The sequence below is a fragment of the Trichomycterus rosablanca genome, chromosome 1, assembly GCF_030014385.1.
Source record: "Trichomycterus rosablanca isolate fTriRos1 chromosome 1, fTriRos1.hap1, whole genome shotgun sequence".
Taxonomy (NCBI): Eukaryota; Metazoa; Chordata; class Actinopteri; order Siluriformes; family Trichomycteridae; genus Trichomycterus; species Trichomycterus rosablanca.
The window spans coordinates 21,722,520-21,738,563 of record NC_085988.1 but is presented as its reverse complement, the minus strand read 5'-3'; the positions used below and the strand labels follow the sequence as shown (position 1 = coordinate 21,738,563).

The 16,044-nt window shown below is 40.2% G+C and overlaps 1 protein-coding gene across 1 annotated transcript in view; it reads left to right on the top strand.

Annotated features, from left to right (window-relative positions):
• The window catches only part of wu:fb13g09 (ATP-binding cassette sub-family C member 5), an 82,888-nt gene that overhangs the window by 7,385 nt on the left and 59,459 nt on the right, over nucleotides 1-16,044 (top strand). Inside the window, exons 3-4 of the mRNA XM_063000976.1 lie at nucleotides 9,269-9,416; nucleotides 15,803-16,036. Of these exons, the coding sequence (XP_062857046.1) occupies nucleotides 9,269-9,416; nucleotides 15,803-16,036 (382 nt within the window). The remainder of the gene's footprint in view (nucleotides 1-9,268; nucleotides 9,417-15,802; nucleotides 16,037-16,044) is intronic.

Sequence of the window (16,044 nt, the reverse complement as noted above, 5' to 3'; positions counted from 1 at the left end):
TATAGATCTGCAGGCATGCTTGAATAATTTCTCAATTCACTGAATGTAAAACATTACATTTAAATTTACCCGCCTGTTACGCTAGACTACCACCTGGTTTGAATCTCAGCATTGCTAAGGCCTGGCGTCCAGTGTTTCCCAGTTGAACCCGACCTGCTTCGACCCTGACCAGGATAAAGTGGTTGATGAAAATGAATTAAAAAAGGATTCATACTATTGTCATTCATTTAGTAAGGGTTTCTCCCTAATTTGTCATATAACTACATGGATTCATTTCCATTTACCACTCTGAAGTACATTAGGTTATGTACCCTGTAGTGGTTTTAACACTTCCAAATTACCGCCTCCTGGCTGTAGTCAAACCAAAAAATAAATCCTTCCATTATTTCCTGATTTGTTAAGCTTATTACTGTATGTGTACCATTTTACTGAAACTGGGCCAAATAGGTTTTATTTCCCACATCAGAATGCTAATCATGGCGCAGTGTGTAGTGCTGTTGCATCACAGTAAGAAGGACCTGGGTTTGATTCCCCTGCTATGTCACCAGGGTCCTTTCTGTGTAGAGTATAATGGACTATTCTCTGTTTTTCGCCAAATGAATCAAACCTATCGTGTCTCTGATCAGGATGAAAGCATCTATTTGTGGCACAGTGTGTAGTGCTGTCACATCACTGTTGGAAGGGCCTGGGTTTGATCCCCCTGCTATGTCACCAGGGTCCTTTCTGTGTAGAGTATGATGAACTGTTCTCTGTTTTTCGCCCAACAAATTAGACCTACCGTGACCCTGATCAGGATGAAAGGATCTATGAAATTAATAATTCAGCTGTTTTTGTTTTTGTAATTTAGTTATCTCATAGTAATGAAGAGCAGATCTGGTTGTACCACATCAAAGGTGCTCTGTTTTTTTAAATCAACTCATTAAGCAGCAGATCATTAAAGTACACTGAACTGTTTACACACCTACCATACAGATTAACTTTGTGGGTGTAGAATTATTGACTGTAGACTCTCAGTTGCTCTGCGCATTCTGTCACCCACCTGTACCACATTCATTAATCCAAAGAGACCACAATAGAACCCCCTCTGACCAACAAATATTTAGGTGATGAACCATTCTCAGCACTGGATTTGCATGGTCATTATATTGTAGAATGTAGTGTTCTGGTATGAGAATATAAGGGACAGCAGTGTTGGAATTTTTAAATACTGTTTAAACGTACTGTCCTCTTTATTATCACAATGTGTGTTAATTAACATTCTGATCACATGATGTTGTTGGGTTTATGTTTTTGGTTGGAACTTTATTCTTTTCCCAGCATTGACATTTATTTGTATAAAAATCCCAGCAACACTGCTGCATCTGCTACCTTTATACAACACACCACCATATTAGTGTCACTGCAGTGGTGAGAATAGTCCACAATAACTTCTGATCAGTGATGGTCTTATATGGGCCCTTTTTGGGGTACTATCAATTGAAAGGTTGAGAGTTTGAATTCCAGCTCTGCCATGCAGCCACTGTTGGGCCCTTGAGCAAGGCTCTTAACCCTCTCAGCTCCAGGGGCGCCATGCAATGGCTGACACTGTGCTCTAATCCCAGCTTCCAAACAAGCTGGGATAAGCAAAGAAAGAATTTCATTGTACTGTACACCTGTATGTGTATAAATGACAAAGCAATTCTATTCTATTTAAAGTGTACAGAACAACATACAACTGTTGGTAATTGTATACCCACAAGGTTCATCTGTATAGATCAAATTTCTGCACAATTTACTGTAGAATTACAGTTTAGTTGATAATATATATTTAAAAACAAGATAAAAATGTGGCATGTTCAAAGGTTATTGCACCTTTATTATTTTATGTTGTAACAATATGTTTAATTTAGCAAATACATTAAAAAAAATGTAATACAATTCACAACAAGAAAAGACATATTTATGTTTGTTTCCTGTAGAAGTGTGTTAATCTGTTTGCACTTATTACAGAACTTGACTCACATGTATGTCTAAACATTTGTATAAGACTTTGTTTAAAACGTCAGTGTTTTGAGTCGGTTGGGTTTCTTATTTTCAGTTCAGGAAAACAAGGGGCTGCATGATGGCTTGGTGGGTATCACTGTCGCCTCATAGCAAGAAAGTCCTGGGATCGATTCCCAGGTGGAGCAGTCCAGATCCTTTCTGTGCGTGTCTGCGTGTTTCCTTCGGGAGCTCCGGTTTCCTCTGACAGTCTAAAAATGCGGTCAGGTTAATTAAAGATACAGTGGACCCTTGACTTATGAACTTAACTGGTTTCGAAGGGCTGTTCCTAAGTCAAAATGTTTGTTAGTTAAACCTATTTTTCCCATAAGAAATAATGTACATAGAATTAATCTGTGCCAGACCTCCCAAACCTCCCCCTTACCTAACCTTTCTAATGTCTTAAATGGTCTTTTTTATTATAAATACAAGTATCGTTTCCCTTAATCTTAAATTATAGAATAGACATTCCTGTAATAAACAACAATACACAGTAGTACTGTACATAAAACACACACCACATTTCAGTACAGTACGTGTGCTGTATCATACACCATAATACATTTCCTTCTTTTTATATAAAATGTACCAGAAACAACAATAACTCTCATATTTCTCTATTATTTCCTTCTTTATTTCAATAGTATTGTATTTTGTAGGTGTAATTGCACGAAAGAAAGAATACTTTTCTCTCTCACTCACTGTCTTCTCTGTCTGATACACAGTGACAGCTACTGGCAGGAGTAATTATACAGCACAATAAATAGTGATTTTTATATTACTGCACTTTCTCTGCACCTTCTTTGGGAATATTTTAATATTAAATTTAACAAAATATTTAAAAAAACACCGGAAAAACACTGTCCGCTGTCCGAATGTTTACTCACTGTATATGTATATATGAGAGAGAGAGAGAGAGACGATTGGAGTCAACTTGTTCATGATGTCACGTGTTTCTGTTCATAATCCGAAATTTGTTCGTACGTTAAGTTGAAAAAGATCGTTCGTAACCCGAAATGTTCATATGGTAAACCGTTCGTAACTCAAGGGTCTACTGTACAAAATTGCCCTTAGATGTCTGCCCTGCGATAAGCTGCTGCCCTGTCCATGGTGTTTCTGTGTGCCTTGCACCCAGTAAGAGCTGGGATATGCTCCAGCACTTCCCATGACCCTGATTAGTATAAGCGGCTTAGAAAGTGAGTTCAGGGAAACATTAAAAAGATCGTCCTTTTAAATCGCACATATGCTACTCATGCAGTCCATAGAGGCAAAATACTGAAATGACTTGAAATTCAACAGGACAAATATCTGACAAGACTTGCATTTTTAGGGCTGCTGCTGCTTCTTACAGGTGTTACTTCTCACCATGTCATGCCTCAGAGTCTCACTCTCCAGTCACTGGCACTGAGCCAAACTTAGCGGTGCTGTGTTAGGATAGCTTGTGTTTGTCTGAATGTGTTTGTGTAACGGCATGAAAGAACAGAGGTTTGACCAGACCTTTAGAACAGTTATATAACCCTGCTTGATAAACAGAGGGGTCTATGGGGTCTGGGAATCAGCAGGGTTAAAACTAGGCATCTTTACTGATGTCAAAAATAACATTGTCAATTCGAAATTAAAGGACAGTTGATTGTTTACCAAAGCTGATAACCTTCTGTGAGGTTAGGTGTTAAAGGTTAAGTTATTTGGCCAAAACAGTGGTACAATGGCCAAGCATTCAACCCCAATGTACCCAGTTGCAGACATATAAAAAGTAAGATTACAACAATATTATTAACTAGGGTGTTTTAGCAGTCAACGACCCAAACCACCTATTAAAATTGGTCTTGGAATTTCAATAAAGCAATTAAAAGGCTTTTTATATATTATGACTTCATAAGCGTGTGATACTGGCAAGAATAAATCAATAATTGACTGAGTCACCTGCTGGATTAATAATTTTGTAGCCTAAGGTACGACTTCTCTACACCACTAATATAAGAAGTGTACACCGATCGGGCATAACATTATGACCACCTTTCTAATACTGTATTTTGTTGGTCCCCCTTTTGCTGCCAAAACAGCCTGTCTAGATATGGACTCCACTAGACCCCTGAAGGTGTGCTGTGGTATCTGGCACCAAGATGTTAGCAGCAGGTCCTTTAAGTTGAGTTAAGTTGCAAGGTGGGGCCTCCATGAATCTGAATTGTTTGTCCAGCACATCCCACAGATGCTCGATTGGACTGAGATCTGGGCAATTTGGAAGCCAAGTCAACACCTCAAACTCAAACCATTCCTGAAGCATTTTTGCTTTGTGGCAGGGTGCATTATCCTGCTGAAAGAGGCCACAGCCATCAGGGAACACCGTTTTATGAAAGGGTGTACATGGCCTGCAACAATGCTTAGGTAGGTGGTAAGTGTCAAAGTAACATCCACATGGATGGCAGGGCCCAAGGTTTCCCAGCAGAACATTGCCCAAAGCATCACACTGCCTCCGCTCGCTTGCCTTTTTCCCATAGTGCCATGTGTTCACCAGGTAAGCGACGCACACGCACCCACCCGGCCATCCACGTGATGTAAAAGAAAACGTGATTCATCAGACCAGGCCAACTTTGCTCCATTGCTCCATGGTCCAGTTCTGATGCTCACTTGTCCATTGTTGGCGCTTTCGACGATGGACAGGGATCAGCATGTTCACCCTGACTGGTCTGCGGCTACGCAGCCTTATACACAACAAACTGTGATGCACTGTGTTTTCTGACACCTTTCTATCAGAACCTGCATTAAGTCCTTCAGCAATTTGAGCTACAGTAGCTCGTCTGTTGGATTGGACCACACAAGCCAGCCTTCGCTTCCCACGTGCATCAGTGAGCCTTGGCTGCCCATGACCCTGCCGCCGGTTTACCACTGTTCCTTGCTTGGACCACTTTTGATAGATACTGACCACTGCAGCCTGGGAACACCCCACAAGAGCTGCAGTTTTGGAGATGCTCTGACCCAGTCGTCTAGCCATCACAATTTGGCCCTTGTCAAACTTTTTCCTGTTTCTAACACATCAACTCTGAGGATAAAATGTTCACTTGCACACACACACATTTTATTTATATAGCGCTTTTCAAGATACTCAAAGACGCTTGACATAAGACAAATAATCAAAACAAATACATACACCATACAAATCATAGTACAAAATCAAAATAGTACATCAACATCAAGAATAATTAAGATAAAAACAAAGAGAGCAGCATAAGACAGTTCATTAAAAATTAGCTAAATTATGAGAAAGAACAACAAATATAGAACAATTTCTTAAAATTAGACAGAAACAGGACAGATTCACATGCAATCAGGAAACTGAAAACTTTACAAGTTTTAGGATCTAGGACTTCACATTTCTGTCGTGATCTAAGTATAAAAACTATTAAAAAGAATAGCAAAAATAAAAGCATTTATTTCGTGTTGTTACAAGTTAAATGCCACTCTGAATAGATGAGTTTTGAGAAGTGACTTGAATTTGGACAGGTCAGGACAATCTCGTAGGTGTTTGGGGAGAGCATTCCATAAAGATGGAGCAGCTATGGAAAAGGCCCTGTCACCCCAGGTCCGGTGCTTGGTCCTAGAGGGTATGGACAGTAGGTTAGCCTCAGAAGAGCGAAGGCTACGGGAGGGAATGTGCTGATGGAGCAGGTCGGTGAGGTAGGATGGGGCCTGATTATGGAGAGCTTTGTGAGTGAATAGAAGAATTTTGAATTGAATGCGTTGAGCAACGGGAAGCCAATGAAGTTTTTGGAGAACAGGTGTAATATGATCACGGGAGCGAGTATGAGTAAGGAGGCGAGCAGCTGAATTCTGGATATACTGAAGTTTTTTTAGGATTTTGTTAGATGTACCATAAAGGATGCTATTGCAATAATCAATTCTGGATGTAATAAAAGCATGAATCAAGATTTCGGCGGCAGAAAAGGAGAGTGATGGACGTAGACGTGCTATGTTTTTTAGATGAAAGAAAGCAGTTTTGGTGATGTGATTTACATGGAGGTCAAAAGAGAGGTTGCTATCAAAAATTACACCAAGATTTCGGATGTTAGAAGACGGAGACAAAGTGTCATTATCAATGGTAATTTGAAATTTTTTTGTGGTTTTTGCCAGGGATGTAGGACCTACGATGATCATATCAGATTTTTCACAGTTTAATTTGAGGAAATTAGCTTTCATCCACAATTTCATTTCAGTAATGCAATTTGTCAGAGTGGAGTGAAGCTCAGTATTAATGGATTTGGAGGAGATGTAAAGCTGAATATCATCAGCATAGCAGTGGAAATGTAAACCATGCCGACGTATGATGTCACCAAGGGGGAGCATATAAAGAATAAACAAAAGGGGACCTAACACTGAGCTTTGGGGAACGCCTTGGGACAGTGGAGCAATGGCAGAACTACAATTGTTGATATTAACAAACTGTTGTCTGTTTACGAGATATGACCTTAACCACAAAAGGGCAGTACCAGTGATGTTGACAGAGGATTCAAGGCGGGACAGAAGAATGGAGTGATTAATGGTGTCAAAAGCTGCAGTAAGATCAAGGAGGACGAGAATATTAATTTGTCCAGAGTCTGAGGAAAGAAGAAGGTCATTTGTGACTTTGAGGAGGGCTGACTCAGTGCTGTGCTGGGGGCGGAAACCAGACTGAAATGATTCAAATAGATTATTGGAATTTAGGTGATCTTTGAGCTGTGAGGCAACAACACGTTCCAGTATTTTCGACAGAAATGGAAGATTGGAAATGGGCCGAAAGTTACTCAAAATGTTAGAGTCAAGTCCAGGTTTTTTAAGTATGGGAGTAACAGCAGCCAATTTGAGTGATTGAGGGACTGAGCCAGAACTAAGAGAGGAATTGATTATCTCTGTGATAAGTGATGAGATAACTGGAAAACAACCCTTAACAAGTTTTGATGGAGCAGGATCCAAAACACAAGTGGAGCTTCGCATCCCTGTCAAGATCTCAGATAGGTCCAAATGAGACACAGGTGAGAACTGAGACAGAGGCTGGGTAATAAATTGAGGTGAGACAGGCGGAGAAACAGAGATGACAGGGGAAACTGTCAGAAAATTGTGGATATTCTCAACTTTTGTTTGAAAAAATGAGAGGTAAGAGTTACACTTGTCAACTGTAAAGGAATTGGTAGTATTGTCAACTGGTTTGAGAAGTTTATTTATTGTGGAAAAGAGAGTTTTAGGATTTGTTGATCCAGCATGTATGAGTTCGGAATAGTAAGTGGATCGGGCTGCCGTAAGAGTGTCTTTGTAATGTTGAAGATAATCAGAATAAATCTGATAATGTACTGTTAGACCGGTTTTCTTATAAAGTCTTTCAAGCTGGCGTTTACGGGATTTCATTTGGTGAAGCTCAATTGTGTACCATGGTGCAGAATGACTAAATAAAACAAATTTGGTTCTCAAAGGAGCCAGCTCATCAAGACATGAGGCGAGTATGTCATTATAGTAATCGACAAGGTCAGATGAATTACTAGACAGTACAGGACAGACAGACATCTTTTTAACAAGAGAATCTGAGAAAGCAGAGGGAGAGATATACTGAAGATTCCTGAAGGATATTTTATGTTTAGCTCTAGTGATGGGCTTAGTGACCTCAATGTCCATGATGATTGTCAAATGATCAGAGACAGTAAGGTCATGGCTGGACGGCTGATGAACTAGGACACCAGTAGAGCAGACAAGGTCAAGAGTATGACCTTTTTTATGAGTTGGAAAATTTATATGTTGTGGGAAATTAAAACACTGTAACAATTCCAAAAATTCCCAGGCAAATTTACAGTTGTTGTCATCAATATGGATGTTAAAATCACCCATAAGCAGTACAGAGGATGAGAGGGCACTAAGCTGGGTTAAAAAATCTGAAAAATCAGAGAGAAAGGAAGCGTTTGGCTTTGGCGGACGATAAACTACAGCAGTGACCAGAGGAGTAGGCCCTGACAACTTGAAAGCCAGGTGTTCAAAAGAAAGAGCAGCAGGAAAAGACAAAGTGGTTATTTTAATATCATCCCTATAGACTGCAGCAACACCACCACCTCGCCCTTCCATACGAGGTTCATCAATATACGAGTACCCCATTGGCGTGGTCTGATTTAACGTAAAATAATCCAAGGGTTTATGCCAAGTTTCAGTGAGACAGAAAAAGTCTAGTTCACTGTCAGATATAAATTCACTAAGTACAGTACTTTTTGTGTTGAGTGAACGAACATTAAGCAATGCCATTTTCAAGTGGTATTGTTGTGTAGTTGGCTGTGAGGAACGAGGAAGAGAACGGAGATTTGCAAAGTCCACTCCGCGTTTCCCATCCCACTCCGTGGACAGCGTTGTCATGGAGACTACACCGCTACTAGTGTGCAAGGCAGCAGCGCTCTGAAGATGTGTTTGCGGAGCGGCAGTGCGCACGGCTGACCAGAAGGATGGAATAGCGTTACCGTTTCGAAAATAAACAAGCTTTCTCCGGGAGCCCCTGTGAATATAACGAGGCCGGCGAAGGAGTCCAAGCTGTTTGATGACTGAAATACACGATGGAGTAGTGCAATTGTTGAACTTCCTCAGCTGGTCAACGGAATAGTTCAACATTGTGCCGATCCCAGGAAAACTCATCAACCGTTCACCACTGGCCGCAGACGCGATGTACAGTAGAAAGAACAAAAAGTATCAAAAAAACAAATAAAAGTATCAAAAGTACCATAAAAGAAATAGAGCCACAAGGTGTGTAAAAAGATGAAAACGAAAAACGATAAAAATACAATAAAATACGATAAAATACGGTAACGGTAGCGGCAGCCAAATGCGCCAGCGTCCACCATCACCATGGCGATTGCTGCCTAATACAGTATATCCCACCCACTAACAGGTGCCGTGATGAAGAGATAATCAGTGTTATTCACCTGTCAGAGGTCATTTTGTTGAATAGAATTAATGGCATGGGAGGTTCCCAGTAATTTTGGATTCCTTTAGGACTGCTTGAGAGTGTATTTAAACATTTGTTGGTTGTGTTTAATGCTGAGAAATGAAGGAAGACAGGCATCAAGACTGTTTCTTGTTCTTACTTTCTATTTAAAAGATGAATTTTATTTTATTTTTTAAAACATTATTTATTTTATAAAAGTAAACTGATATTAACCAACCAATTAACTGATTTTATCTAATAGAAAAGCAAATTAAACCTCAGTTTAATGTATAACCACATATTTGTTGAATTATGATGTTTCAGATTGCAGGCTCTTTGGCATGCTGAGTTGAAGAGGAAGGGAAAAGATGAAGCATCCCTCGGTCTGGTATTTTGGAGGTTTTGTCAGACGCGGATGCTGGTGGCGCTCTTTTCTCTTCTCATAACCATGGTGACTGGCTTTATCGGACCTGTAAGTGACAGACACTTACTTACAACTATTCACTTACTGTATAAAGGTTCAATAAAAAGTCCATAAAATACAAAAGTAGGTCAATCCTTTAATCATAAGCTTGTTGGATATCCCATTCCAAAACCATAGGAATTATTATGGTGACCAAACTTAGAATACAGTGCCTTTATAGACCTGGCTTTGTCCCCATGGACACTTTAAGGCTAAATCAGGAAAGGACCATCCGCAAACTGTTGACACCAAGTTGAAACATATTTTAATTTAGCCACTTGGTTTGTTCAAATTTGGGAATAAACTGACAACACATCTTTTGTCCAACGAACCCTAACCCAATTTGTTCCATTAGAATATGGTTTTAAGTATTTCTCTGTATTAAAAAACTGTGACTACTATCACATATAAGTGAATTACACACATAAGAATTAGTAGTTATCAAGTATAAAGCTATATTTTGTTAATAAGATATTTCATTGTAGGTGAACAATAGCATGGACTGTGGTCCTAAAGTAATCATTCCTACAAAGTGCATTTCATAGTAAAACCACTCAACTTTTAAAAATAAGTTGGGGCGCTCAGATGGCACAGCGGTAAAACACGCTAGCACACCAGAGCTGACATTTCGAACTCGTCGAAAAGCCATATGGCAGGCTGGGCGCCTACATAAACAACGATTGGCTGTTTTTCATACAGGGTGGGAGCCGTACGGGAATTCCTCATAACTGATGCAATTACAACCTATGCTGGCTGATTGATGGTGCCTGCACAGAGTCTAGGGATAATGCATTGATCAGGGTGTGGCTCTCCGTACACAAAGATGATCCGCATATGAACTCGCCTCGTGCAGGTAAAAAGATGCAGTTGGTTACTGCACACATGTCAAGTGTGTCAGTCTCGCTCTACTCAATCAGGGTGGGGATCAACATCAGTAGAGAGGAAGCGTAATGCAATTAGGTAATTGGATATGCTAAAAACTCTGGAGAAAAAGGGGAGAAAATAAAATAAAGTTGAAAATAGCTGTTATTTTTATTTCCCTTTTAAAGTAAGCCATATAGAGTCAGAGTCTCTACAGAGTGTGTACCCTTTGAAGGGGTTACGTCAAAGTAATGCTACTTTTTACTTTTAAAGTTTGCTACTTCTAGCTATAAAATATGTGAAATGTATGAATTGTTTATATGTTTTATTTGATTTTTTTTTAATGGAAAGATTTGTTGATACATACAAGCAATTTTGAGAACACAAGTCATCATTTAAAGTTGAAATGAAACACTATCTAATTCTCCTGACAAATGTCCATGTGCACTATTATTCAACCCCCAGCCTCAGAAATCCTTCTGCCTTGATAACATCTAATGAGTATTAAGTTCTGACTCCTCTTTTGTAGAATCTTTGCTATTTTTTTCATGCCAAAGCTTTCAGCTCATTGAGGTTTGATGGTTTTCATGCTGAAACTGCTTTCTCTAAATCCCACCAAAGATTTTCTATGGGATTTAAATCTGAATACTAAGAAGGCCACTCTAGGATATTCCAGGACTGATTCCTTCACCAAGATTAAGTTGACTTTGAAGTGTGATTAGGATCATTGTCTTGCTTAAAAATCCAGCCATCCCCAGGGTTTAATTTCACCACAAGAGGCATACAATTTCTAAAATGCCTTGGTATTTCTGTGAATCTATGATGCCAGTCACACAGTCAAGATTGCCAGTTCCTGCAGTAAAAAACATCCCACATCATCATTGATCCACCTCCATGCTTGAACACGGGGATGGTATTTTTCGAGTCATAAGCATCGCCTTTCTTGCACCAGAAAAAGCATTAATCCGTATGGACAAACAGTTCCAGTTTTGATTCATCACTCCATAGAACTGTGTCCCAGATCTCTGCAGGCCAATTCAAATTCCCTCTGGTGTATTCCAGTAACCCTTTCTGTGCTTCTTGGTCAAGAGTGGCTTGCACCTTGGAGTCTGACCATGAAGTCCTTGGTTGTTAAGTGATCTTATGGTTGGCATTGACACATTTGTCCCTGCCTGCATCAGGTCATTCAGTAAGTCTTTTGAAATTCTAATAAACTAAACTAATATATCTAAACTACTATAGCATTCATTTTTTATTCATTTATTTGCTACATCATTTAACTGAGCTTTCTTATTCAAAACAGTGCAATTATTGCTTATTCACCTGCTAACTTACAATGAGCTGCAGCTGAAAAGAAATCAGTGTTTCTTGAGTCCCAAACAAAGTATTCTGTGTATGATGTAGGGTTGGGCGGTATTGCCGATTTTCATAGCGTCATACCGTCTTCAGAAAATACTGCGGTATACGGTATACCGGGGGGGGGGGGCGTCTCTCTGTTTAGTAATGGGTCGTTCGCGAGCGATCCGATTCTATTGAACGGCTCTTTCAAATGAACCGAGTCGCATCTCTGGGAGCCACTATATATATATGTTTTCATTTTTAAGCCATTCTTATCGGCTGTAATACACCCATTCTGCTTCACATCAGTACAGGGAATTAATCAGTTATAATAAAAGCTGTTTATTGTCGAAATTCAAATCCGAAACACTTGTAGTATCGCGAAGAGTGAGCGCCACACACACACACACAGAGATAATATTATATTGTATAAACTTGCACAAGTGTGTTTTTTTGCAAGTTCGGGCTTGTCAGTGAATGTAACCGTATTCGGTACACAGATGTTATATTGACATGTTAGCGCGTTGTGCCACCCCATCCCATGGTTTTGAATGGCAAGATGCTAACTGATGGCTTAGCAAGCAAAACCCGATGGAATCGCTGTCTAAGTAGCGAGTTCGAATAACCTGCCTTATAATAAGTCATTGACTTAATATAATCCTCTCTACTGAGGCAGCTGCCTATGTAGGCAGTAAGACAGCAAGGCAGGCAGCTCACTAGGTGTTTGAATACACCCTATGTAGAGAGCGCCCCAGCTTTTGTGTTATCACCTCAAACAGTGAGCACCCCCACAACCAATCAGTGAGCTCCAACCGCCCACCCCTCCCACCCCTCCCTTACTGTGGATGCGCGAAGGTCTTAAAGTCTCCGTTTTCAAGGTAGACCTGAAGCAGAAATTTGGCGCTTCACATTTTTAAAATACCGTCACCATTTTTAAATACTGTCAACATTTTTAAATACCGCGGTATACCGCAATACCGTCATACCGCCCAACCCTATGATATATTAATAATGTACCATTATAGACTATCACAGAACGACAGCTTGTGTCTTTGTTGCATTAATATCTCCTAGTTTAAGCTGATCTACAGTATAATAATGTTTTGCATACCCTCAGATATCTAAAGCAGTATTAGTCAGGTATGACCAGATATTCTCAGGCCCTGTGGTCTTGCTTTATCTTATTTACTGCTTCAATTTTGCTTCTTAATAGTTATCAGGTCCACATGACCATATAAACTGGGTTAAGTACACTAAATCCTTTGTTTGTTTGTTTCTTACAGGTTCTGACATTCTGTACCTAAGAGCATTATCACTTACATAATTGCACATTTTAATAAGTATTAGTTATAGAGCCTTCCATTACAATAAGGAAACAAAACAGTTTAGTTGTTGTCAAGTTCGACCCACTGTTTCACACTAATCATATGAAAGATAGGAGTTTTAATGGTAATGAAAATTCTCCCTCTTAACCATGAAGCAAAGCCAAGTATGCACTTTTTTATTTCTGGCAACAAATACTGTATCTTTGTCAATTTTGGGACTAACTCTGCCATCCGGCTGGGCTTTCGGCTACATGAACAAGGATTGGCTTGTTGTTTATAGGGTAGGATAAGCCGGATAGGGACTCCTCATGACTGAGCGAATTACGACCTCTGCTGGCTGATTGAAGGCGTCTGCACAGAGTCGAGGAATAGTGCGATCAGGGTGTGGCTCTCCGTGCACAAAGCTGATCAGCATATGAACTCGCCTCGTGCAGGTGAAAAGATGCAGTCAGCTACTGCACACGTGTCGGAGGGGGTGTGTGTCAGTCTCGCTCTCCTCAATCGGTAAGGGGGTCAGCTCCAGTGGAGAGGAAGCATAATGCAATTGGGTAAAAATTGGACGCACTAAAAGTTGGGAGAAAAAGGGAGAAAATGCATTTTTTTTAAAAGTTTCTGCACTATTTTTAACTATTTTTAATGCCATCAGCAAAAAACGTTTTTGGTTGAGCGTGTAGCCACTGCTTTCACATCATCATCACATGAAAATCTTCTTCCCTTTAAAGCTTCATTGAGCGTCCAAAAAGGTGGAAATCAAATGACGCTAAATTTGGACTATAAGCTCTCTCTCAGACATAATCAATTACTACTCCTCCCACCCTCACTGTTTCCAACCAAAATATAAAAGTGCAGAAACTTTATACAGGCTACATGAATGGCAAAGACTGGCATTGCTTCTGGTATTGCATTTGATTAGTCATCTCAACAATATTTTAAAGACTCTTACAGTGCTGACACCATTCAACATTTTCTCCCCTTTATCTCCTTAATCTAGTCATTTTCATCTCCCTGTGGCATGGTGCAGTACCGTTTGCACAATTTTGTTACGCGCCAGTTTTATTTTTTAATAAAATCACGTTATTAACACCCATAGAAATTCTCAGTAATTAAATATAATTTTTAACTGTAAATAAATTATATTTTACTTTTTTAAAATTTGACCAGAGTGTCTAAGAACTTTGTAGCTGTAATCCATAAATTTGTACTTGACTTAGATCTGGATTCTCTTGTTGCTGGTGTTTTACGTTTGACAGTTCTTTGTAGAATTTCTTGTTCTGGTGTGTCTAAAGTTTTTTTTTCCTTGTTCTTTTGTTCCGCTGAAGTCCAGACTCCATCCTCAGCTTGTAGTTGTCTTCGTTGTTTCACTGTTGTCCAGTGAAGTCCAGACTCCACCCTCAGCTTGTAGTTGTCTTCTTTGTTTCACTGTTGTCCAGTGAAGTCCAGACTCCACCCTCAGCTTGTAGTTGTCTTCTTTGTTTTGTTGTTTTCCAGTGAAGTCCAGACTCCACCCTCAGCTTTTAGCTGTCCTCTTTGTTTCACTGTTGTCCAGTGAAGTCCAGACTCCACCCTCAGCTTGTAGTTGTCTTCTTTGTTTTACTTTTGTCCAGTGAAGTCCAGACTCCACCCTCAGCTTGTAGTTGTCTTCCTTGTTTCGCTTTTGTCCATTGAAGTCCAGACTCCATCCTCAGCTTGTAGTTGTCTTCTTTGTTTTACTTTTGTCCATTGAAGTCCAGACTCCATCCTCAGCTTGTAGCTGTCCTCTTTGTTTCACTGTTGTCCAGTGAAGTCCAGACTCCACCCTCAGCTTGTAGTTGTCTTCTTTGTTTTACTGTTGTCCAGTGAAGTCCAGACTCCACCCTCAGCTTGTAGTTGTCTTCTTTGTTTTGTTGTTTTCCAGTGAAGTCCAGACTCCACCCTCAGCTTTTAGCTGTCCTCTTTGTTTCACTGTTGTCCAGTGAAGTCCAGACTCCACCCTCAGCTTGTAGTTGTCTTCTTTGTTTTACTTTTGTCCAGTGAAGTCCAGACTCCACCCTCAGCTTGTAGTTGTCTTCCTTGTTTCGCTTTTGTCCATTGAAGTCCAGACTCCATCCTCAGCTTGTAGTTGTCTTCTTTGTTTTACTGTTGTCCAGTGAAGTCCAGACTCCATCCTCAGCTTGTAGCTGTCCTCTTTGTTTTGTTGTTTTCCAGTGAAGTCCAGACTCCACCCTCAGCTTTTAGCTGTCCTCTTTGTTTCACTGTTTTCCAGTGAAGTCCAGATTCCACCCTCAGCTTGTAGTTGTCTTCTTGGTTTCGCTTTTGTCCATTAAAGTCCAGACTCCACCCTCAGCTTGTAGTTGTCTTCTTTGTTTCGCGTTTGTCCATTGAAGTCCAGACTCCACATTCAGCTTGTAGTTGTCTTCCTTGTTTCACTGTTGTCCAGTGAAATCCAGACTCCACCCTTAGCTTGTAGCTGTCCTCTTTGTTTCACTGTTGTACAGTAAAGTCCAGACTCCTCCCTCTGCTTGTAGTCGTCTTCTTTGTTTCGCTGTTGTCCACTGAAGTCTAGACTCCACCCTCAGCTTGTAGTTGTCTTCGTTGTTTTACTGTTGTCCAGTGAAGTCCAGACTCCACCCTCAGCTTGTAGTTGTCTTCGTTGTTTCACTGTTGTCCTGTAAAGTCCGGACTCCATAATTTTTTATTTTTGTAATTTAATTCATTTATTGGTGCTTCCTTGATGGAATTGGCCAAAAAAAAGTTTAAAAATGGTTATTAGTAGTCCTATATCCAATGTTTTCAGGTTATTTTCTCAGTTTGTTCCACTTTAGGATTGAAATTATGTTGTTAATTTAGGTGCTTTTGTTAACTGGTCTCACTTTTTATGATCTTCTTGGACAGGCTTTTCTGATCCGGTCACTACTGGAGTATGCACAGAGTACAGAGGTGTGGTTACTGTATGGCCTGGCTCTGGTTGGAGGTATTTTTCTCACCGAGTTGGTCCGCTCCTGGTCAATGGCTCTTATGTGGGCCGTTAACTACCGCACAGCCACCCGACTGAGGGGTGCAGCACTGACATTCGCCTTTCAGAAAATCCTGCGCCTGCGTAGCACCAAAGACATAAGCACAGGGGAGGTAAGAGA